We start from the raw sequence: 24,782 nt of genomic DNA on the forward strand, positions 1-24,782 counted from the left end.
ACATAATGGATCTTTCTTTAAAAAATAATCCTAAAAATAGCCTTTCTAGTTGTTTTTTTCCCAGAAAAATAAGTTAATATACATGTTCAAGGACACAAAGGGAAACAGAATATATGTAAACAAAAAGAGCATCATTTAATTCTCAAAATATGTACTTTTTAACCATCAATTAAGTCCATTGTGTTTTAAAGATGGGGAATCCAAAAGCTATGGAGATGAAGTCGTTTGTCTATGATTGTGCTACCTGTAGCAAAATAAGAACTGAACCCCAGTTTTCCTAGCCCTGTGCTTTCTGTGAGTCCAGTTGCTGTCCTAGCCAGGTTAAGGAAGTCTGGGGTTGCTGTGGTGTAATGTTCTGGGTTAACTCTGTGACTGCCTCTGAGACTTTGCATTGTAGCAACTTACAGTGAATTTGAGTGCCATTGGCTTGTAAAGGATTGTTTTCAGAAGTCTTTCCATTGCTTGCCTCTTTTCTTGCTGTTCAACAAAATCTGTAAAATCATCAGGAATGTCATATTCACAAGAGAAGAAAAAAAATTTCAGATAGATAAGCAAATAGTAATAGTAATAGTTTACATCATTTGAAGCCAGATACTGGATAAAAAGATGCTTAATATAATGTTATTCCAATGAGTTTTCAAATTAATTCTTTGTAGTACCTATCATCAGCACATAATACCTGTTTTACAGCTGAGAACATAAATGACTGAATAAATAAATGACAGAGTCAGAATTCACTTTGAGGAACGTCTTACCGCAAGCCATTCCCTTTTTCCATGTTCATACTATCTTTCCATGAATTTCAGGAGAAGACATGGGCTAAGCTGGTAGTGTTATTACTGGGCATTTTTAGGCATATTGGAGCAACTGCTGATTGCTATATATGCATTGAGTTTTGTATGAATTGACCATTAAACTACTATGAACATCAAAGAGGTTGCGATCTGAGAAGGTCAACCTTTGATTGACCAAATATGGTAATTCACAGGTAGAATTTTAGCATAAACCTGCTTAAGGAGGTAGATATGAGGTCCAATAAATAAGTTCATTTCACATAAGTGAGTTTTTTTGTATCACTAAATTTCAAAAAAATTAAATTCCAAAAAATGGTTGAGTAAAATAAATATATAACATGAAAATGGCATTGAATATAATTTAATATTTGAAGACTGCAAAGCTTCACCAAACTCTTGAGATTAATTCCCTTTGGTCAGCACCTATATGTCGCATTTGTGCTATTACATTTGTAATCGTCTGTCGTTTGTCTGATTGCCCAGAAAGACTGTAAGCCGCATGAGAAGAGGGCCCAAATCGGTATCATTCATTGCCATCTCTGTGTGTATACAGGTTCTTCTTTATAATGTCTCCTAATAATATCTTAAATTGAATTAATGGAGCTCTTTAAATTTGTAAATACATTAATCAGTTGCTAATGGTAAAATTCAATGGACACAGGAAAGTGTAAAATATTTCTTTCTAGCCTACTACCCCTCAGTGCCGTTCCCCAGAGGAGCAACTGTTAATATTTTATAAAATTTTCCACACTTTTATGATTTTACAAGAATGCATTTACTTCTTGGTATATTCAATTATTAGATAAACAAATGTACTTGAAATATAAATTACCCATTTACGTATATAGCTTTCAGTTAATTATTAATGATCAAGACAAAAGATGAAGATGGTATAGATGATTGGGTTTAATGCTTCCAAGCCCTAATAGGTCCGATTCCAGATCTGTATTCCTAAAAGCAAAATCCTTGATGTCTGTTCATTCCTTTGTGATTTACCTCTGTCATAAAGGTAGCAACTAGAATGTGGACGAAAACAATTCGATTTCACCATTGGTTGAACTTTCAGGTTGTTTGGAATCAGGATACATAGTAATAGAGTTAAGATTTGACACATGGCTTACAAAATAGGTTCCTGATTGTTTTAAGTTCTTTGACGGTTTGGGAATGACTGAGAAATTTACTACACCTGATCATGTGGTGTCCGTTTTTCTACTCAGACTTTGGGTTCATTCAACTAGCAAGCAACGCAGTAGATGCAAACAACCCAAGCGAAGCAACCACAGGAGGGCGCTCTGATACTGCACAGCTCTTAGGATCCCTTCTATGTCCTAAATAAGTCTGATCATTATCAATTGCCATTAGGCTATTAAAATTTTTTGTGTATAGGAACTTTTTTATGAACGATGATTTGAAATAATAGGACAATCAGTTGTTACCTGGAAATTTTCATTCTATATTTGTGCACTGTGGTATGGAATTATTTCAGCAGATTTAACCTTTATAGTATTTTTCTAGTGACAGGTAAAAATACATATAAATAAAACCACAATTCTCCTTATGAGAAAGTATTCGAAACCACAGAATTCATTTTTTAATATAATGGAGGACATTTCATAATCTATAGTACTTATACAAATAATATATTTCTCAATGCAAACCCAGACCTAAATCATGTTGGATTTTCTTAATAAAATATTTTTTTAGATTTTCCTTGTTATATGTGGAATTGTTGAGGAGTGCTCCTGTTGTCAAAGTTTATTTTTATCAAAGATATGTTTCTATAATCATAATAATAGAACTTGTCTTAACCTACTTGAGTGGTTTAATTAGTATCTAAGTGTTTTTTGCTCTGACTTGCCTTTGTATCCTTCACCAACTAGCTTCGGTTTTCAAAGTGTGGTTCCCAAATGAGCAGCGTCAGCATTACCTGGGAGCTTGTTAGACGTTCAGAATCTCCCGCCCCACTCCAGACTTACTTAATTAGTATCCACATTTTAATCAAGATTAAAATGATTAAATACATATTAAAGTATGAAGAGCACTGCTACTCACGCACAAGTGCCTGGCACAGGTGGGGATGATTCCACTTTCCCCTTGAGCTTAGGGGTGCGCATGTGACCAGCCTTGGCCAATCAGAGCATCACAACCTTAAGACTCCTTGATTGGTTCGGAGGGGGTTAAGAGGTCCCAGCCCTTGCAAATCGGCATCTCCCTTCAAACTTTCGCAAGGGCCCTCTGAAGCAGTTCTTTTTTTCTATTAAGATTTCTCAGCTTTTAGCATGTAAGTTTCATGTTCCTGACCGCCAGTTTTTTTCACTACAGAGACAGCTTGCCTAAGAATGCAGTCAACACGGAAGAAATTAAAGCTAACAGATGGAGAGAGAGAGAAAACGAGAAATAAGAGAAAACATGAGACAAGAGAAGAGAAAGAAAGAAAAGGGAAGAAAAGACAAGGTAAGAAAAGGGAAGGAAAGGGAAGAAATATGATTCACCTCCTGAAAGCAGCTGTGCTTTAAGCTAGCACCGCCTATGGGATTTCTCAGTTACATAATTCATTAAAATCCATTTCTTATGTTAGAGTTGGCTTTCTGACATTTGAAAATGAAAATATCCTAATTGTATAGATGATAAAAGCGTTTCCATGAGGAATTTAATCACTAAACCACCAGTCAGCGGTGTCTTAGTGTGCCTTACATTTAGAAACATGCTTTAATTGTCAGCCTCAGCCTAATTTATTCTCTAATGTATTCAATAAAGAAAGACCATGTTTTACATTCCTTCAACTCAAAACATGTGCTTTTCTTTACTAATTAAAAATGTGGTTGCTAGTGTTCTTGTTATAATGGTTATCTTTTTAAGGGTTGACAAAAGTGTAAGGTACTAGTGTTTTTACTTGGTTACTGAAAAGTCTTGTCCTCACCTGCTCCTTATTATCTTAATGATTTTAAATCTCTGAACACTTTGTGAAAACCTGATTGATGATATCGACATACCCAAACTAGAGAGATTCAAAGAATACAGATGAAGAAAACCAAACCTTCCTTTCCACTTTTTTTTTTTTTTTTTTTGTCATTTTCTTCCCCACCTGATACCCCTCCCATGTTTCTTAACTCCTCACTTCCCTCCTTCTTTCTTTTGACTCCTGGACCAAATAGTGGCATCATCAAATGCAAAAACCTAATTTGTTAATTTTTCAGCACTTTGAAAATCCAGTTATCAAATTATCCGGTAGATAACTATGTGCCACATGGGACTGTTCAAATACACAGAATTTTGCAAAGGACAGATTGGGGCTCACTAAATATCACTGGGCTAATATATTAAACAGTTTAGAAATTATGCTGTAGATTCTTAAACTATTTTATCCACCGTCCTCCCCCTTCCCCCCTGGTAAACTATAATTTATGTTTGCTCTAGATTTGCTATTTACTAGATATGTCTTATAAGTGACATCATAGAATGTTTGCCCTTAGGTGCCTTGCTTATTTCACTGAGCATTATGTTTTCAAGTTCTTCCATGTTGCACCATGTCTCATAACTTCACTCCTATGGCTGAATAATATTTTATTGTGTGTATGTACAATTTTTTTTTTATCCATTCATTTGTGATAAATGGGTTGTTTCCACCTTTTGGCTATTGTGAATAATGCTGCTCTAAATGTTGGTATACAAGTATCTGAGACCCTGTTTTCACTTTCTTTGAGTATATACCTAGAAGTGGAATTGCTGAGTCATCTGGTAATTCTATGACATATCCAAACTAGAGACATTCTTTTTGATGAATGCTGTATGGTTTTCCACAGTGGCTGCACCGTTTTACATTCCCACCAACAATGTGCTAGTGTTCTAATTTTTCCACATCCTCTCCAACACTTATTTTCCCTTTTTTTTTTTTTTTTTTTTTTTAAATAATAGCCATCCTTTGGGTGTGAAGTAGTATCTCATTGTGGTTTTGACTTGCATTTCTCTAATGGCTAATGATGTTGCACATCTTTTCATGTGCTTATTGGCCAATTGTATATCTTCTTTGGAAAATGTCTATTCAAGTCCCTTTTGCATATTTTTTATCAGGATTGTCTTTTTTGTTTTACATTATACAGATTCTTTATATATTCTGTATATTAAGCCTTTATCTGATATATGGTTTGCAGCTATTTTCTTTCATTCTGTAAGTTGTGTTTTCACTTTCTTGATAATGTCCTTTGCACGAATGTTCTTTTATTTTAATGAAGTCAAATTTGTCTATTATTTCTTTTGTTGTTTGGGCTTTTGGTGTCAAATCTAAGAATCCATGCTAAATCCCATGTCATGAAAATTTGTCCCTATGTTATCTCTAAGAGTTTTATAGTTTAGCTGTTGATCCATTTTGAGTTCATTTTTGTATATGATGTGAAGTAGGGGTCTAACTTCCCTCTTTTGCCTGTGGATATCCGGTTTCCCCAGCATCATTTGTAGAAAAGACTATTCTTTCTCCACTGCATGTACTTAGCACCATTATAGAAAATCAATTGGCCATAGATGATTGAGTCTAGTTCTGGACTTCCAGTTCTATTTTATTGGTCTGTTTGTCTCTCTTTATGCCAGTATCATACTGTTGTGATAACTGTAGCCCTGTAGTACAATTTGAAATCAGGAAGTGAAGTTCTAGCTTTGTTCTTCATACTGTTTTATCTTCAGATAACATTTTTACAAAAGTTGAGGTGAGCCACCATGAAAGAGAAAAGTTTGTGTGCAGCATTATATATTTTTTATACCACAAAATTGTTTAATCCAGGCATTGTGAGCAATATTGCCTAGGTGAGAAAATGTTTATAATATTTAGTTTTACAATATTAAGATACAGAAGTACCTTACCTGTAAGATATACACATATTATATGTATATTGGTGTTGTCGCAGGCTGACAGTAGCACTAGTCTAGTTCCTAAACCTAAAAAGAGAAGCCCCTTCACCTATCTCCTGCAAATCTTTATTCATTAAGTTAGAAAAATTTTCCAGAGAGGAAGTACAAAGGCTATTTTTTATTTAGTCAGTCAGAAACATCTGTTGAACTTAAAATATGTCAGACTCTGTGGTAAGAACTAAGGATAGAAAAATGAATGTCATTGTTCTGTATTCTAATACAACAGATTTCTTTGTGGAGTGGTTGTAGTTAGGAGATCTTAAAGAAAGAAGACTTACGATTTCTCCTGCAGATCTTTATCAAAATATCCAAAGCCCAGATTTTCTCCTTTTCCACCCTGAATCTGAGGATGTATCAAAATTTGGAGTGGTCCACATGAAAAAACTTTCCAGGTCCTGGTTCTTTCCAATATATTCCAACTTGCTTAGCCTCTCAACTATTTAAAACCACTTTATGCTCTTTCTAACAGAAGTGTTCTGTGAGCAGAGATGAGGGCACGATTGGTTTTGTGGAGAGTTGAGTTGGGGAGCTCAGGGAAATTTCTAATTGCTATCATGATTACTTTTGTATTTGAGGTGGGCCTTGAGGGATTAGAAGGATAAAAATGGATGGAGAAATAGGGGAAAGAGAATTTCAGCTTGTGGAATTGGTGGCATAATGATTATTAAGGTTTATTAATCATTTACCGTGTGTTTCACACATTCTTATGTCATAGATAAGGAGATAAAGGATAGAGAATATGTCGTTTCATAGGTACTGAATGATGGGGCTGGGTTGTGAGTCCCAGATTTCCCTCCTGGAAAGCATGCTTTAAGCCTCCATTGCTTGGCTTCCATAAGGGTAGGCATTCAGGCATTCAGTTTGCTGCATCAGTGTCATTACTCATTGTAGGTTTAAATATGCGTTTTCCCTCTTATGCTTTCTGAAATATCTAAGAGATATGAGAATTGGCTCCATTGATAATGTAGTGTAGGTCAAACTATCTGCATCCTAATATATTAATTTTGATTTTTGACCTTTCACAATCTACTCTCTATATTAAAGCACTTTCCTCAAAATACACTTTTTTCTACATCGTATTTCCCCGTTACCCAGAATTCTTTCACCTTTTATATATTATCCACACCTGGGGTACTGAGTCCTCTGGTTGCTTTTGTTGGGATGTACCATATGACCAGGCAGACATCGCCAGTGAAATGAGCCTTCAGAATTAAAATTTCTTTCGAAACAGAAGACAGGTGGTTTGATTTCTTTGAACAGATTTTGATATGCAATATCTACTTTGTTAAGAGAACAGAAATCTGGTTTCAAAACATTGTTATACAGGTGAAAATGATGTCAAAGAATATTCCTTTTCTCTCATTCTTCATAGGCCACTTTTTTCAGTTCCAAAGTTATTATCAAAATCCTTTGACTTTTTGTGATCCACCCCTCAATTTTATTGCAATATTGAAGGAACAGAGGAAATTTCAAATATGAACAGAGAATGAGTGTCTGGTTGTTACAGTAGGCCAGACACCTTATCTAGCTTGGTGCAAGTTTCCACCTCACTGATTGCTGAGATGCCAGGAGAAGCAGGTTTCACCCAGCCTGGAAATATCAGGTGCTTTGCCTTGATAGCTCATCATCCTCTCTGCTTGCCACACATGTCTCTAAGTGAAATCAGATGTGATTTAAAGGGAACAAAGTGATAAACTGAATAAGCATGTAACAAATCCAAATTGAAAACAATCTGTATTTTATTGTAGCCCAATATTGCACTGAGCGCATCAAAAAATAGTTCAAACTGTGAAAATATAATCCGTAATATATGCCATGGTCAAAGAGATGTGAGAAGTTCTTAGTAAATGTAAGTTAGATAAAGCGCAGCTGTTTGTGCAGCTTTCATTTATTTGTACTGCTATTCGCATGATCAAAGTATTTGATATCATAAATATGTATAAGTTTTCCATTTTAATCACGTTTCCTGTGGAGGCCAGGACCATATTATATATTCACTTCCTACCTTGTAATTCTGTTATCTTTATAAAAATCACACAAGAAAAATAATTGTGTATAAATTGGCTTAAAAGAAAAGTATTTTGTGCTGCTTTTCCATTCAAACATGAATAAAGGCTAAGCTGTTTCAAGGAAGGAGGCAGGAACGTATATGGCCCCAATCCCAGTTGTGAGGCAGACTCTTTTTCAATAGGAGAATTTCATCAGAATTCTTCATAAATATTATCACTGAGTGAAATTTGATCCGAAATTTGGTTATTCAGTTTAAAATTCTGAAGGGGCTGCTTTTCCATTTGCTTCCACAAGATACCTTCCCTTTGGAAGTAGATTTGTAGCCCAGTGAGTATCATTTCTGTTTGTAAATTCTATTTTTTTCATGGAAATAGCTTGCAATAATAAAAAGTAAGGCAGCTTTACTTCAGTACGGTAGAGAAATATGAGAGCCTTTCTTGGGACATACTTAAGAGTGAGAAGGAGAGGGAGGGAAGGAGAAAGGGCAGGGAGGAGGGGGAGAGAGAGAATCATTCTAATTTCTGTGGCCAATTGCAACAGAAGTAGAGATGCTACAAGGAAATAGAAATCCTGCTGTCCTGTCAGGATCAGCTATTCCAGTTTTGCTAGCATTTGCAGAACATGGAAATAGTGCTTACATCTGTTGGGAGATCAGAGTTGAGAAAGGACCATTTTAGGCATATCTAGATGTTTCAGGTTGGTGTTCATAATTTTTCTTTTATTCTTGATGTGATCATTTCTTTGGTTTTGGGAGCTGTGGTATTACTCATTTTCCCAACCATGATGCTCAGTGTGCTCTGAGCAGACAAAGTCCTGTCTAAAGTCTGCTTGTCTGCTCACACTATTCTTTTTTCATTGATAGTTAACGTTTTTTTGTCACTAGATGCAGTAAAACAAAGATCATAGAAAAGGTTCAGGGAGTTTGCTCAAACTGTTCTCTCAATGTATTAATCATTTAATATATGCAGAGATAAATGGAAGAATTTATCCCCATTTCTACATATGTGTCCAAATTTATGATTTTTGACATTTGAAACTATTTTTTTGGCCATGGAGTTTCTGCCTTTTTTTCAAACTGAGGATTTGAGTGAAACCTCAAATCAAGAGCATAAACATGAAAGAGGAGACGTTGAAGTGAAAAATAGGTGCCTCAGCATATTCCTGTTTTTAAAATAAATTTTTAAATTTTAGAATAGTTTTAGATTTACAGAAAAGCTGTAATAACATCCATATATCCCACACACAGTTTTCCCTGTTGTTAATATCACTTACCTTACTATAGTTAGTAATTTGTCTCAAAAATGAACCCTCATTGATACATAATTATTAACTAAAGACCATACTTCATTCAGATTTCCTTAGTTTTTTACCTAAGGTCCTTTATCACTTATAGGACCCCATCTAGGATGCCACATTATATTTAGTTATGTCTCCATAGCCTCTGCTAGGCTATGCAAGTTTCTCAGTTTTCCTCTTGATTAGATTGCAGTTATGGGTTTAGTGGAGAAAAACCACAGAGGTAAAGCACCACCATTCTTATCACAACATGTCATGGGTCTATACTATCCACATAGCTTATCACAGCTGAGGTAGTGTTTGTTCAGATTTCTTCACAGCAAAGTTACTCTTTTTTTTCCCTTTTCCTGCTGTATTCTTTGGAAAGAAGGCACTATGTGCAGCCTGCACTTAAGGATCATGGACTTATGTTTCACTTTTTTGAGTGGGGAGTAGCTATATGAATTATTTAGAATTCTTCCACTTTGGAGATTTATCTTTTCTCCCCAATTTATTTACTTATTTAGTTATTCATTTATATCAGTATGGACTCCCAGATATTTTATACGTTGGGTTGTTTAATACAAGTTGATCTATTTTGCTGCTCAGCTTGTACTGGTGTTGGTCATTGGTAACTCTCAGATGGCTCTTGTGTTCTCTGACATACCAGCATCATTGTAGGTTTTTTTTTTTTTTTTAACACTATGCTGCCCTGACCCAGCCCTAGAATGAGCCATTTCTCTAAAGAGCTCTCCTTTCTTATTTATTGGAGGATGGTATTAGAAACCAAGATCTGTGTGCTAGTTGTGCTCTTTGCTACTGGGTGCCAGTAATTCTAGACCCTCTCAACTGGCAGAGCAAGGAAATATATGTGTGTATATTAACACATGTATATATGCATGTTTATAAATGTTTATATTAAACTGTACATGTGTTCATACTGATGTCTCCAGTTCTAATCTATTACCACATATAAATCATTCTAGTCTTCTCCCCTTGTTTGTCTGTAACATTCCACACAAAGAGTGAGAAATGTGGCTCCTACGATTTGCCATCACTTTACGCTGTGTTGATTACTGTAGCTTTATAGTAACTCTGAAGTTGGATAGTGGAAGTCCTCCAGTTTTGTTCCTCTTCACTTTTGTGTTAGCACTACTGTCTGCTTTGCCTTTTCATATAAATTTTATAAGTTTGTTGCTATCTATAAAATAGCTTGTTGGGATTCTGGTTTCAGTTATGTTGAATCAATAGATCAAGTTGGGAAGAATTGATATTTTATGAACATTGAGTCTTCTAATCCATGCACATGGAATATTTCTCCATTTATTTGGATCTCCTTTGATTTCTTTCATCAGTGTTTTGTAGTTTTCTGCATACAGATTCTGTACATGTGTTGTTACATTTATACTTAAGTACTTCATTTTTTGGCTTGGTGCTGTTGTAAATATTATCAAATTCCAAGATTTGATATTTGAAAATATTTCAAATTCCAAGATTCGTTGCTGGTATATAGGAAAGCAATTGATTTTTTTATATTGACCTTGTATCTCATGACCTTGCTATACTTGCTTATTAACTTCTGGAATGATTTTTGGCAGATTCTTTGGGGTTTTCTAAACAGATACAGTGTCATCTTCAAATAAAGACAGTTTTAGTTCTTCCCTTCCAATCATATCTTTTATTTCCTTATTGCCATAGCTAGGACTTCCACAATGATGTTGAATAGGAGTGGTAAGGGAGGACCTCTTTGCCTTTTTCCCTCATCTTGGGAGGAAAGCATCTTGTCTCTCATCATTAAGCAAGATGTTAGCTGTAGGTTTTCTGTAGATGAACTCTATCATGTTGAGAAACTTCCCCTCTATTCCCAGAGTACTGAGAGTTTTTAACATGAATAGATGTTGGATTGTGTCAGATGCTTATTCTGCATGAACTGATGGGACCATTTCATTTTTCTTCATTTGCCTCTTGATGTGGTGGATTAGTCTAATTGCTTTTTAAATGTTGAGTCTCAGATGTGGCCTCTCTCTTTAAGCCAACTCAGCAGGTGAACTCAGTGCCCTCCCCCTACGTGGGACATGACTCCAAGGGCTGTAAATCTCCTTGGCAATGTGGGACATGATTCCCAGGGATGAGCCTGGACCCGGCATTGTGGGATTGAGAAAGCCTTCTCGACCAAAAGGGGGAAGAGAAATGAAACAAAATAAAGTTTCAGTGGCGGAGAGATTTCAAATGGAGTCGAGAGGTCACTTTGAAGGGTATTCTTATGCACTTTATGGATATACATTTTTAGTTTTTAGTGTATTGGAATAGCTAGAAGGAAATACCTTAAACTGTCAAACTGCAACTCAGTAGCCTTCATTCTTGAAGACTATTGCATAACTATGTAGCTTACACTGCGTGACCGTGTGATTATGAAAACCTTGTGACTCACACTCACATCTGTATGGACAAATGAGTAGAAAAATGGGGACAAAAATTAAATGAAAAATAGGGTGGGATGGGGGTATGGGATGGTTTCAGTGTTGTTTTTTACTTTTATTTTTACTTTTTTTTTTTGGAGTAATGAAGATGTCCAAAAACTGATTGTGGTGATAAATGCACAACTATATGATGGTGCTGTGAACAACTGATTGTACACTGTGGATGACTGTATGAAATGTGAATGTATCTCAATAAAACTGAATTTTAAAAATAATATTGAGCCAGCCTTAGATACCTGGGATCATTTCTACTTGGTACTGGTGTGTAATTCTTTTTATATATTGTTAGATTCTATTTGCTAAGATTTTGTTGAGGATTTTTGCATCTATGTTCATGAGAGATATTGTTCTGTCATTTTTTTTCCTTTAAGATACTTAGGGTAATGCTTATTTCAGAGAATGAATTAGGAAGTGTTGCCTTCACTACTATTTTATGGAAGAAATTATGGAGAACTGCTATTATCTCGTCCCCAAATGCTTGGTAGAATTCACCAGTGAAACCATCTGGGTCTAGTGATTTCTTTTTAATAGATTTAAAAATATTGATTCAATTTCTTAAATAGCTATGAAACTAATCAGGTTTTCCTTTTCTCCTGTGTAAATTTTGGTAGCCTCTGTCTTTCGAGGAATTGGTCCATTTCACATATATTATCAAATTTGTGGGCATAGAGTTGTTTGTATTATTCCCTTATCAATAGCGATGACCCCTTTTTCGTCTCTAATGTTGGTAATTTGTGTCTGTCTTTTCTCATTTTTTTTTTCTCGGTTAGGCTGGTTAGAGGTTTATAAATTTTACTGATCTTTTCAAAGAACCAGCTTACTTTTTTTTCCTCCATTAACTTCCTGTTTTCAGTTTAATTGATATCTGTTCTAACATTTATTTTTTGTGTTGCTTTAGTCTTACATTGCTCTACTTTCTCTACTTCGCTAAGATAAAATCTTAGTTGATTGACTATATTAACAAATTCCCTTCTAGGGCACTGCTTTTACTGCATCTCACAGATTTTGATAGTTGTGTTTTCATTTTCATTCAGATGAGTTTTTTTTTTTTTTAATTTCTCCTGATATTTTTTCTTTGATATTTGGGTTATTTAAATGTGCTATTTAATTTCCAAATATTTAGGGATTTTCCAGCTATCTCTCTATTTCTATTTAAGTCCATTGTGGTTCTAAGAGTGTACTTTGTATGATTTTCTATTCTTCTAAATTTTTAAAGCTGTGTTTTATGGCCTAGAATGTGGTCCATCTTGGTGAATGTTCCATGTGCACTTGAGAAGAGCATGTATTTTGTTGTTGAATGGAATGGACCGGAATATTCTGTAAATGTTAATTAGATCAAGCTGATGGCAGTGCTGTTCAGGCCATCTATATCCTTACTGATTTTCTGCCTACTTGATCTATCAATTACTGAAAAAGAAGTTTCCCATTAAGAACAGATTTGTCTATTTCTCCATTAAATTCTATCAACTCCTGCCTCAGTAATTTCATGTTTTTTTTTTTTTTTTGGTATGTGCATATACATTTAGGATCATTATATACTCTTGGAGAATTGATCCTTTATCATTATTTAATACTCTTGTTTATCTCTGAACCTTTTCCTTGTGCTCAACTCTGTGAAATTAATACTGCTATTCAGCTTTGTTTTGATTAGTGTTAGCGTGATCTTTCTCCATTCTTTTACTTTTAAACTATTTGAATCTTTACATTTAAAGTGGGTTTTGCAAGTAACATAGTTGGGTCTTTGTTTTGTTTTTTAACCCTGTCTGACAATCTCTATCTTTTAATTGGTTTATTTAGACCATTCACATTTTAAGTGATTATTGAAATAATCAATGGATTATTATCTACCATACTTATAACCGTTTTTTATTCACTGGGTTTTTCTTTATTTCTCCCCACCCCTCTCTTTATGACTTTTCTGGTTTTAATTGAGTATTTTACATGGTTTCATTTTGCCTTCTATCTTGGCATATTGATTATTCTTACTGTAAATTTTTTGGTAGTTACCCTAGAGCTTAAAATATACATTTTTATCTATTTTAAGTCCACCATCAAATAACATTATACTGCTTCATACATAATGCATAATATAAAAAGTCTTTCCCAGTTCCTCCCCTATGTCTCTTTTGGTGTTGCTGTCATTTATTTCACTTACTCATATGCCATAATCACCCAATATATTGTTACTATTATTGTTTTTAAAAGTTACCTTTTAGATCAATTGAATTTTATAAAAGTAAAATACTTTTAATATCTTCTTCAGTGATCTTCCCTTCTTTACGTAAATACAAGTTTCTGACTTTATCATTTTTCCTTCTCCCTGAAGAATTTCTTTTAACATTATTTTTTAGCAGGCCTGATGAAAATGAATTGCCTCCATTTGAATTTGTTTTTTGGCTATTTTTTGTTTATTTGTGAAAGTCTTTATTTTTCCACTTTTGAGGGATTATTTTGCTGGATATAGGATTCTAAGTTGTTTTCCCTTTTAGTTTATAACTTCAGTCTCTTCTTACTTGCATTGTCACTAGTGAAATGTCTACTTTTTTTATCCTTGTTTTTCTATAAGTTAGGTGGGTTTTTCCCTTTTTTTTCCCCTCAATATTTTCTCTTTTTGGGTATCTGCAATTTGAAAATTATGTGCCTTGGGGTAGATGTTTTGGTATTTATTCTGCTTGATGTTTTCTAAGCTTTCTGAGGCTGTGGACTTTCTCCTAGGAAGAGCCAGTTCTAGTGGCTTCCACTTGGCCTCTCCTACCTTTTTTAGTTTCCTAGGCTGCTCCAAGAAAATACCATGAAATGGTTTGGCTTAAACAATGGGAATTTATTTGCTTATGGTTAGAGTCCAGGAAAATGTCCAAATCAAGACACCATCAAGGCAATGCTTTCTTCCTGAAGATGGGCTGACAGTGATCCTTGGCTCATCCGCCATGTGGCAAGGCACATGGCAGCGTCTCTGGTCTCTCCCTTCTCTTCTGTATTTCATTGCTTTCAGCTCCTTGTTCCATGGCTTGCTTTCTCTCTCATCTGAATTTCTTTTTCTTATAAAGGACTCCAGTAATAGGGTTAAGACCCATCCTGGAGGAGGTGGGTCATGCCTTAACTGAAGTAGCCTCATTAAAAGGTTACTTACAATGGATTTACACCCACAGTAATGGATTAGATTTAAGAACATTTTTCTGGGGCATATACAGCTTCAAACCACCATAGGCTTTGACTGCTTTCCATTTTGGTAACCATGTCTATTTTGTCTTTGGCAATTAAGTCCTGTCACTTGAACCCTGCTATTCTGGGATCCAATTATCCTCAGTGCTTTTAAGGGTCCCAGTTCAGTGGCACCTGGTTCCCAATGGAATTCCTGACCCACAGACAAGAAAAAACACAGAACTCAAGAAGGATGCCGTGGCTCCCTGCACAAATTTAATTAGTGGTGAAAGGTGTTTCCTCTGGACCCTCTAGGGGTCAATGACCAGATCTTACATGATAAATCCACTCTAACATTCCAGTCTCCCTAAGCTTTTGGATAACTTCTCCTGCATTATACCAAGGCAGTTCCCGTATTTCAACTGCATTTATACAGGCCACCTTTTGTTGCATGTTTCAGCCAGCCAACCAAACTCACTGTTAGAACCCTTTCTAATCCCTTGAGTTTACAACATTAAATCTAAATTCTCTGCTTCGAGAGCCCATGCCAATCAATATATTCAGCCTGGTTGAACTCTGTGTTCCTTCTGCCATTATCACATGTCCTTAACATCCACTCCCACACATACTCCCCTGATTTTCATCTCTATGAGAAAAATCACACATTTCTTTTAGAATGGAACACATTCCTCATGGGTCACAGTTTGTACCTCACCTTTTGGGATCTGCTGTTGTTCAGTCTAGTTATAAGTCTGAAAGCAAGTTAGGTAGGGGTGGTTTGGGTCCTGGAGAGTTTGGGTAGTATCTTGCAAGTCAACTACCTTAGGGGAGGCCTTTACAGGCTATTCTGGCACTGGAAATAGAGTTATTATTGCCTTTAAATCTAATCAGAAAATGCCAGAACCAATTTGTAAAACTCATCCTTAAGATTCTGTTCCTCTGGAACCAATTCTGACACCAAAATCTGTATCAGTTGATGTTCTCCCAAGAAACAGAATTATCGAGATATATGTATTATATATAGATTTATTTTAAGGAATTGGCTCATGTGATTACAGAGGCTGGCAAGTCTGAAATCCTATGGAAGGCTGGCAGGCTGGGAATTGATAGAGAAGTTGATGTTGTAGTCCTGAGGCAGAATTTCTTCTGCCTCTGGAAGCTTCAGTTCTTTTCTCTTTAGGCCTTCAACATTTTGGATGAGACCCAAACACATTATGGAGAGTAATCTCTTTACTCAACAGATGTAGATGCTAATCACATCTGTAAAATACCTTCCCACCAAGATTCTAGGCTAGTGTTTGACCAACAGCCAAACACCACAGCTTAGCCAAGCTGACAAACAAAATTAATCTTCAATTCATGTCACTGATTCTTTCCTCAGCAGTGTCAAGTTTGCTGATAACCTCTTTGAAGACGTTCTTCATTTCCATTAGTGTTCTTTTTATTCTAGTATTTCCTTTTGATTCTTAGAATTTACATCTCTTTACTTACATTACATCTGTTCTTGCATGATGTTTACTTTTTCTATTAGAGTCCTTAACATGCTAATCATAGTTATTTAAAAATATTTGTCTGATAATTTCAATATCTGTGTTATATCTGAGTCTGGTTATGATGATTTCTTTTTCTCCTCAGGATGTGTATTTTTCTTGCATTTTGGCACGCATCAAATTTTTTGTGGTAAAGCTGACATGATGTGTTGGGTGATACGAACTGAGACAAAAAGGCCTTCAATGTGAGGATTTATGTTAATCTGGCTAGGAATTAGACTGTGCTTAATGTTTGTTATGCCTATAGATACCAGAGGCTTGAAATTCCTCTTGTGTTCTTGCTTTTGTCTCACCTCTTGACTTGGGGCTTCCCTATGTACTACTCCTCTGGGAGAGTCTGTGTCTTTTGGCTCTGTCACTTGTAGTACACTGTTATACTGGAGTTCTGTTGATGTGGTGGGAGGAGGAATATTTTATAATCTTCCAATTAAATCTTAGTCTTTACTTACTAACATTTTCTCTTATCATTTCAGTGACTCTAATGTGCAGTTATAGAATATAAGGAAAAAATAGCGTAGGTGTTGTTGATATACACTAACTAAATTGGCACAGCTCACCCGCCAAAAATAAATTGTCATATGAAACAATTGTTTACACCAATTGTCTGCATGTAAAGTATTGAAATCACTGTTCAAAGCTACAAAATATTTATCATTTTTGTAGTAGTTTTAAAGAAAAAAACATATATTCCTAAAAATAAATGTGGATTACTTTTTTTTTAATTTAACTTCTTTTCTCCTTCTTGTTCCATGATCCTCTTTCTCCCCATGTTCTCTTCCTCAATCCTGATAATTTATTTATTTGAAGGACTTTTTTTTCCTACTCTGTTGTTTCCTCTCCTATTCTCTAAAATTGATGATACTTCCTGGATGTTTCCAAATATTCTGAAACATATAAACTTAAGAGTTTTAGTGATGTCAATGAATAATAAATGCCAGGATGTATTTAATGAACTAGAAAACTGAAGCCCAGTTTCCACGGAATGGGTATTAGGTAAGAATGGGGAATTAATTCAAAGGGTAATATTAAGACATTCTTTCTGTTCAACATATCCTGAAAACATTCTATTTATAATATTCTATTTGCAGAATCCTAAGATTGGGAATAAATTAACATCTCTCTTTTTTTTTTTTTTCTATTTCAAACCCTGAACTCAAAATCTCCAATTTCAAAATTGAAAGGGAGATGATTGGTCCAGTGTGGCCTTAACACATTAAACACAGAACCAAGTGTTCATTTAAGTTTCACCTAATTTAAAAGGCACAAAAGCAATTAAAATGATTACAATCTTAACTTCCATTTCTCAAAACTCTTTAAGGAGATCTAAATATTTAGTTTACTGAATATTTACTCAATCAACTTCCCTTACACTCAAATTTGTTCCCAAGTCTCTCTCCTGAACCTTCAAGATAATTCTTTCTTCACCTCTAATCTTCTAGATTGTTCCTTCCACAGTTAGGCAGATGATAAGTGTGAGGGAAAAGAATTTGGGTGACATATGTAAATCTTAATACATGAATGTTCTTGTTATGTTGTAGAATGTAATGGCTGTTTACGAGGTTCAGTTCCTGTTCTGTAATTTGCTAGCTATGTGACTTTGTCTCAGTTTCATCATTGGTAAAATGAAAATAATTATAATACTTACCTGATAGACTGTAGTAATTATAGTATTAACTTGATAGAAGTAATTCACAAAAAGGGTTCAGATCAATTCCTAGCTCACGGTGAGTGCAGGATGAGCCCAATGAGTGCTCAATGGATATTAGCTGAAGTTTCTGTTAGGAATATTATCATACCTAGGTTAGAGAGGCATGTAGCATCTTGCCTGAAGAGTAGGTCATTTATGGAATAAATCCTTGAGGAGAGACAGGGCCAGGGAAACTACGCATTGCACAGTTCTATTGCAGGTGTCTTTTACATGGACAACTATGGGACTGACAACCTGTAGAGTTGTAGCAACTCTGGGGAGAGGGGAGTTTTTGCCCAGAAACTGGACTTTGGAATGAAAGCAAGAAAAGCGAAAAGATCATGGACTGTGAAGTAGGATAGACTTGGGTATGAATCGCAGCCTGGTTCGTATATCTCTGTAACCTTGGGAGAGTTATATCTTCCTGAACCTTGGTCTCATCTTGAAAATAACAATTAAAGTTCATGGTTATATGTAAAGCAGCTAACTCAGTATAGATAAAAGAAATTAGGTCTCCTCCTTCTCCTTCTCCTCCTCCTATAAACTAAAGAACAGAATTTTTCTGTCTGGTCTAACCAGAGTTACCAAGCAGATTAGGAAGAGATAGGCATGTGGCAAGACCCTGACCTTTCCACATGGGGGTAGATAGAGTGAAAGAAAATGTAAAAACAAACAAACAAAACTAGCAACATGCTTGCAACTTTTGTAGAGCTAAGAATGTCAGTGTCTCAAGGCAGTGAGTAGATTGGAACAGGTTTGGTGAGTAAGTTGGCCATTATATAAATAGAAGTTTGAATTTTGTCAGCCAGTCTGGGTTAATGCTCCTTGGATTCTCTCTTATTGCCCTGTTATTTCTTTTGAGACATTCACCCTACTTCTAAAGGGAATAGACATAGATTTGGGCTAGAAATGCTGGAGGTTGAGTGAGGGCAGTGTTTCCCAGGGTCCCAGCCAGGCGGTGTTGGAATTGTAATAAAAATGAGATGACTCCGGACTTGGGCAAGATGGCGGCATAGAGAGGAGTGGAAGCTAAGTAGTCCCCCTGGAACAACTACAAAAAACCAGAAACAACTAGTAAATAATCCAGAATAACTGTGGGGGGACAAACGAGACCATCCATTCATCATACACCAACCTGAATTGGGAGGAATGCCCGAGAACACAGCACAAAATCTGTAAGTAAAACCTGCAGATCCAAGTCACGAGATCCCCTCCCCCATGAGCTGCAAAGCCTCGTGGTGCCAGAGAGAAGCTCTCTCCCAGCAAGCGAATACAGCTCAGCTGAGCTCCAACTGGGGTTTTAAGTAGTGAGTGTGAACTGCTCACTACAGGTACGCAGCCCCAAAAAAACAGACAGAGGCTTTGGGTGACGACTGACCTGGGAGAGCCAGAGGGTCGCCTTGGACTGGGTCTGAAGGGGACTGTTTCTTTTTTGGCTCAGTGGAGAAAGCCCCAGTCATTTTCAGTTTCCAGGGCTGTGACTCTGGGAAGGGTGGAGACACCACAAGCAGAGAGTGAGACCATTGAAATGCTAATGACCTCCACCTGGGGGGTCTGTCTTCTCTAGGAGGAAAGGGGTGGGGCCCTTTCCATTCAGAACCAGACCCCAGAGCCTGGGGGAACAGGGCCATACCTCCTCACACCAGTCAAGAATTATAGGCTAACAGGCATCACCTGCTGGGCAGAAAAGCACAGTGACCCGAGGCATCAAAGGGTGGAGCAATTTTCTAAGACACACCTGCAGGGAAACCAGATACTGAATATTTCTTCCCTCTTGGACCTGAGCCTGTTCTGGTCTGGGAAAACCTGATTTAGATAACCAAGGAAGCCATGCCTAGACAACAGAAAATTACAACCTACCCTAAGAAAAACAAAGTTATGGTCCAGTCAAAGGAACAAACGTACACTTCAACTGAGATACAGGAATTTAAACAACTAATGCTAAATCAATTCAAAAAGTTTAGAGAAGATATTGCAAAAGAGATAGAGGCTGTAAAGGAAGCACTGGACATGTATATGGCAGAAATCAAAAGTTCAAAAAAACAACTAGTAGAATCTTTGGAAATGAAAGGCACAACACAAGAGATGAAAGACACAATGGAAACATACAACAGCAGATCTCAAGAGGCAGAAGAAAACACTCAGGAACTGGAGAACAAAACACCTGAAAGCCTACACGCAAAGGAGCAGATGGAGAAAAGAATGAAAAAATATGAGCAACGTCTCTGGGAACTCAAGGATGAAACAAAGTACAATAATGTACGTATCATTGGTGTCCCAGAAGGAGAAGAGAAGGGAAAGGGGGCAGAAGCAATAATAGAGGAAATAATTAATGAAAATTTCCCATCTCTTATGAAAGACATAAAATTACAGATCCAAGAAGCGCAGCGTACTCCAAACAGAAGAGATATGAATAGGCCTATGCCAATACACTTAATAATCAGATTATCAAATGTCAAAGACAAATTATCAAATGTCAAAGACAAAGAGAGAATCCTGAAAGCAGCAAGAGAAAAGCAATCCATTACATACAAAGGAAGCTTAATAAGACTATGTGCGGATCTCTCAGCAGAAACCATGGAGGCAAGAAGGAAGTGGTGTGATATATCTAAGATACTGAAAGAGAAAAACCACCAACCAAGAATCCTGTATCCTTCGAATATGAGGGAGAGCTCAAAATATTTTCTGACAAACAGACAATGAGAGACTTTGTGAACAAGACACCTGCCCTACAGGAAATACTAAAGGGAGCACTACAGGGTGATAGAAGACAGGAGTGTGTGGTTTGGAACACAATTTTGGGAGATGGTAGCACAACAATGTAAGTACACTGAATAAAGGTAACTATGAATACGGTTGAGAGAGGAAGATGGGGAGCATGTGAGACACCACAAGAAAGGAGGAAAGATAATGACTGGGACTGTGTAACTTGGTGAAATCTGGAGTATTCAACAATTGTGATAAAATGTACAAATATGTTCTTTTACGAGGGAGAACAAGCAATTGTCAACCTTGCAAGGTCTTAAAAATGGGGAGGCATTGGGGGAGGGATGCAATCAGCATAAACCAGAGACTGTAACTAATAGAATCATTGTATTATGCTTCCTTTAATGTAACAAAGGTGATATGCCAAGGTGAATGTAGATAAGAGGGGGGGATAGGGGAGGCATGTTAGACACTTGACATTGGTGGTATTGTCTCATTCTTTATTCTACTTTAATTTAAGGTTATTTTTCCTTTTGCTGCTTCCTAGGTGTCATTTTTTTTTCCTTCTTTCTTTTGCCTCTCTACCTTCTTTGACTCTCCCTCCTGCCTTGTGGAAGAAATGTAGATGCTCTTATATAGATAGTGGTGAAGGTGGTGAACACATAAATGTATGACCATGCAGAAAACCATCGATTATTTACTTCGGATGGAATGTATGGTGAGTGAACAAAACCATATTAAAAAAAAATGGGTTGATGACAAAACCTTGAGGGCAATATACTGAGTGAAACAAGCCAGACACATTAGGGCAATTATTGCAGGGTCTCACTGATAGGAACTAATTACAATATGTAAACTCATAGACATGAAATATAAGGTACCAAGATATAGGACGAGGCTTAAGAATGGGGAGTGGTTGCTTAGTATGAGCAGAATGTTCAATTAGGATGAACTTAAATGTTTGGAAATGAACAGGGGTGTTGGTAGCAAAATGTGAGAATAACTAACAGTGCCGAATGGTGTGTGAATGAGGTGGAAACGGGAAGCTCAGAGTCATATATGTCACCAGAAGGAAAGTTGGAGGTCAAAAGATGGAAATGTATAAAACTGAATCCTATGGTGGGCAATGTCCATGATCAACTGTACAAATACTAGAAATCACTTCATGAACCGGAACAAATGTATGACAATACAATTAGAAGTTAATAATAGAGGGGCATATAGGGAAGAACTATATACCTATTACAAACTATATACTGCAGTTAGTAGTATTTCAACAATTTTTCATAAACAGTAACAAACGTACTATATCAATACTAGGAGTCAACAATTGAGGGGGGTTGGTTAGGGATGGGGAGGATTAGAGTTTCCTTTTCTTTTTTTCTTTTTTCATCTTTCACTTTATTTTTTGTCTGGAGTAATGAAAAGTTTCTAAAAATTGAACAAAAATTAAGTGTGATGGATGCACAGCTGTATGAGGGTACCCAGGAGCAAGTGATTGTACACTTTGGATCTTTGGATAATTGTATGGTATCTGAACAATCTCAATAAAAATGAAAAAAAAAAATTAATGTAAATAAAAAAAAAAAAAAAATGAGATGGCTCCAAGGAGCAGATGAATCTCGGGGTGGTAGAGACAGAGCTACTTAGCAACCTAAAAATTTTGTTTGTGTTAATTTTAGGAGGCTGGGTTTGGTTTTATGAGTAACTCCTCATTGGAGTCAGAGAAAACCACCTCATCTCTAAGTTTACTTTTGGGATACCAATAATATCTTTTATTCTTCTAAAATCACAAATAGGGAAAAATGTGAGAGCCTCCCGTAGGTTTGCAAATTGGAAGCAAGTATCCAGGGAGAAAGATAGGCATGTTTTCTGTGTGTATAACTTAATTACTCAAATTCTTAACATGCTCCAATGAAGCATATCTTATGGAATTATTTCCTCACCTCACATCACTGGTTCTCAACCTTGGCTGGACGTTAGCATCACCTGAGGAGCTTTTTAAAAATGCAAATGCTCAAGCTGACTTAATTGTTCTGGGGCATTGGTGTTTTTTAAAGGTCTCAGGTGAGCAAGTATAGATCCAGGGTTGTGAACTGCCACTCTGCACACTTAGAAATGTGTTTCCATGTTTTAATTGGGATTTTCGCCCATGGACTCTTGGTTTGCCCCTTATGGCAATAAAGGACAGCTGGTCGCTTGTCTCCTAGGATAGTTCTTCAAATGTGTAAAAGTGACTCAACCCCTCAGACTCTTTACTGAGCTAAATCAACCAAATATCTTTTACCTAAGTTCCTAGAAGCCTTTCCATCCCATTCATTATTTGTTAGATTCTCATGAGAAATCCTTATAGCTTCTTTAAAATCTCTTGAAAGGTGACTAGTAAAAGTTTGAGGGGAAAAAAGAGACTTTAATTTTAATGACAAAGTATATTACCAATTCTTGCTTGTTATTCCCTTGTCAAAACTAGAGTGTATTAACATTTCACTGTTTTTGGAACAGTTATTGTCTATTGGTGTTTAGCTTACATGCTGATACAATTTCATGTTTCTCCAAAACTTATACATGATGATTTTCCTAGTTTTTTAGGTCTTCTGTTGAGAAGAGATTTCTTAAATTTTTTATTAAACTTATTGGGATAAAAGAGAGCACTGTTGAGCAATAAGTTTTAAGGAACTATTCCAAGGAAAGCCTATTTCTATCATATTAATGTAACATTTGGGTATATTTTATTCCTGGTTTAAACTTTGCCTGAAGCTTGTCAAATGGATGTAAAAGCAAGAGGGAAAAGTACCTTAAATTTAAACTATTGAGTTAAGAGTAAAGTTTCCCCCAAAGCTATGAACCATTTAATTTCTACCACTGTTATCTGGGGAAAAGAAATTCTCTACCATCAGAAACCAGAATAAGTTCTCAGTGTCCAGAGACACTGAAAATTCCGGTTTAGGGAAATTAGAGTGGAAATCTTCCTTTAAAAGATATCCCTGCACAGATATTTTTGGCCTTTATTTACAAATTAAACTTAATTGGGCAAAAAAAAAAAAAAGGCAAGAATGTGTAGTTATTTAGGAACTCAAAACCTGCTCCAAAGTCAACATAGAAGCTGGGCAAACTCTGTAACATGAAGGGGTAGAGAAGCTGTAATATGAAGTAAGTGGATTGTATTTTAAGATGTCCAATAAATGACAGTTTCAACCAACCATACTTGCTTATGTTTGGTTTTAGGTAAGAGGACAAACAAGCAATCACACATACACCCTTAGAAATAAATTCTGATTATCTTTCAGGCCAGCACTGCATTAAAACTTTAGCCACTGGCTGGATGGTGAGGCAAAGGAGATTGACAAGTCACAATATAATCTAAGAATTAATGTTTTCAATGTTAATATTAAAACTACTGGTCAGAAAAAAATTATTGCTCATATAATAAGGAAGAATACCTAAACTAATCCTTTGTCTTATTTCTAAGCAAATTTTATCTGGTTGTGCTGTGAGACAAAGATAAACTAGAAAAAGTTTCTATTTAATGTAGAAAACATATAAACTGACTTTTAGGATTTATAAAAGTAAGTTGCAAAAGTGACTGAGATCAATATTGACTAAACAGATGGTATTTTAAGACTTTTCTAAGATTAGTTATCATGTCAGTAACTAACCTGCCATTTGAATTTAAGCAAGAAAGATTGACTTGAACATTGATGACTAGAGAGTCAAAAAAAATTATCTTCTGACCCAAATGATATCCATTGTGCAAGTATCATAACTGGTGTAAATGCAAACCCCTACTGTTTTGGACACATTAGGATTTAGCGTTTTAGGAGACATTTTTTTGGAGTCCTCCTTGGTCCTTTTCTCTGAGAACAGTCTACCTATCAATAATGGTAGATGCATAGGAGTCATTTCTACCACAGTATCCTGGTTCCCTAGCAATATTTGATTGGACTGGGGTGGATGCCTTGGCATCACACTTGGTCAATCACATTTTCCTTCAGAATGTGAACTGAGATGCTCACACTTGGTCAATCATATTTCCTTAAAATATGTGAACTGAGAGACATAGAGCCTGGGACTTGGGTGTTGAATCACCTCACTGGTGCTGCTCTAGTGGAAGGCACATAAACTCTTAATGCTAAGAGCCCTTACCCTTTTCCATTCATCCTCAAGAACTCCAAAATATCCAATAACCTTCTAGTAAATGCCCTTTTAATGTTTCAGCTTCCTCGTGTTAGTTTTATTA

At 36.1% G+C, this 24,782-nt stretch overlaps 1 protein-coding gene across 1 annotated transcript in view; it reads right to left on the reverse strand.

Moving 5' to 3' along the window:
* Positions 1-416: 416 nt before the first annotated feature.
* MEI4 (meiotic double-stranded break formation protein 4) overlaps positions 417-24,782 on the reverse strand; it is a 613,415-nt gene continuing 589,049 nt past the window's right edge. Inside the window, exon 5 of the mRNA XM_037843991.1 lies at positions 417-491. Coding sequence (XP_037699919.1) covers positions 444-491 — 48 coding nt within the window. The 3' untranslated portion in view covers positions 417-443. The remainder of the gene's footprint in view (positions 492-24,782) is intronic.

Source organism: Choloepus didactylus, chromosome 7 (genome assembly GCF_015220235.1).
Source record: "Choloepus didactylus isolate mChoDid1 chromosome 7, mChoDid1.pri, whole genome shotgun sequence".
In the NCBI taxonomy this organism is placed as follows: Eukaryota; Metazoa; Chordata; class Mammalia; order Pilosa; family Megalonychidae; genus Choloepus; species Choloepus didactylus.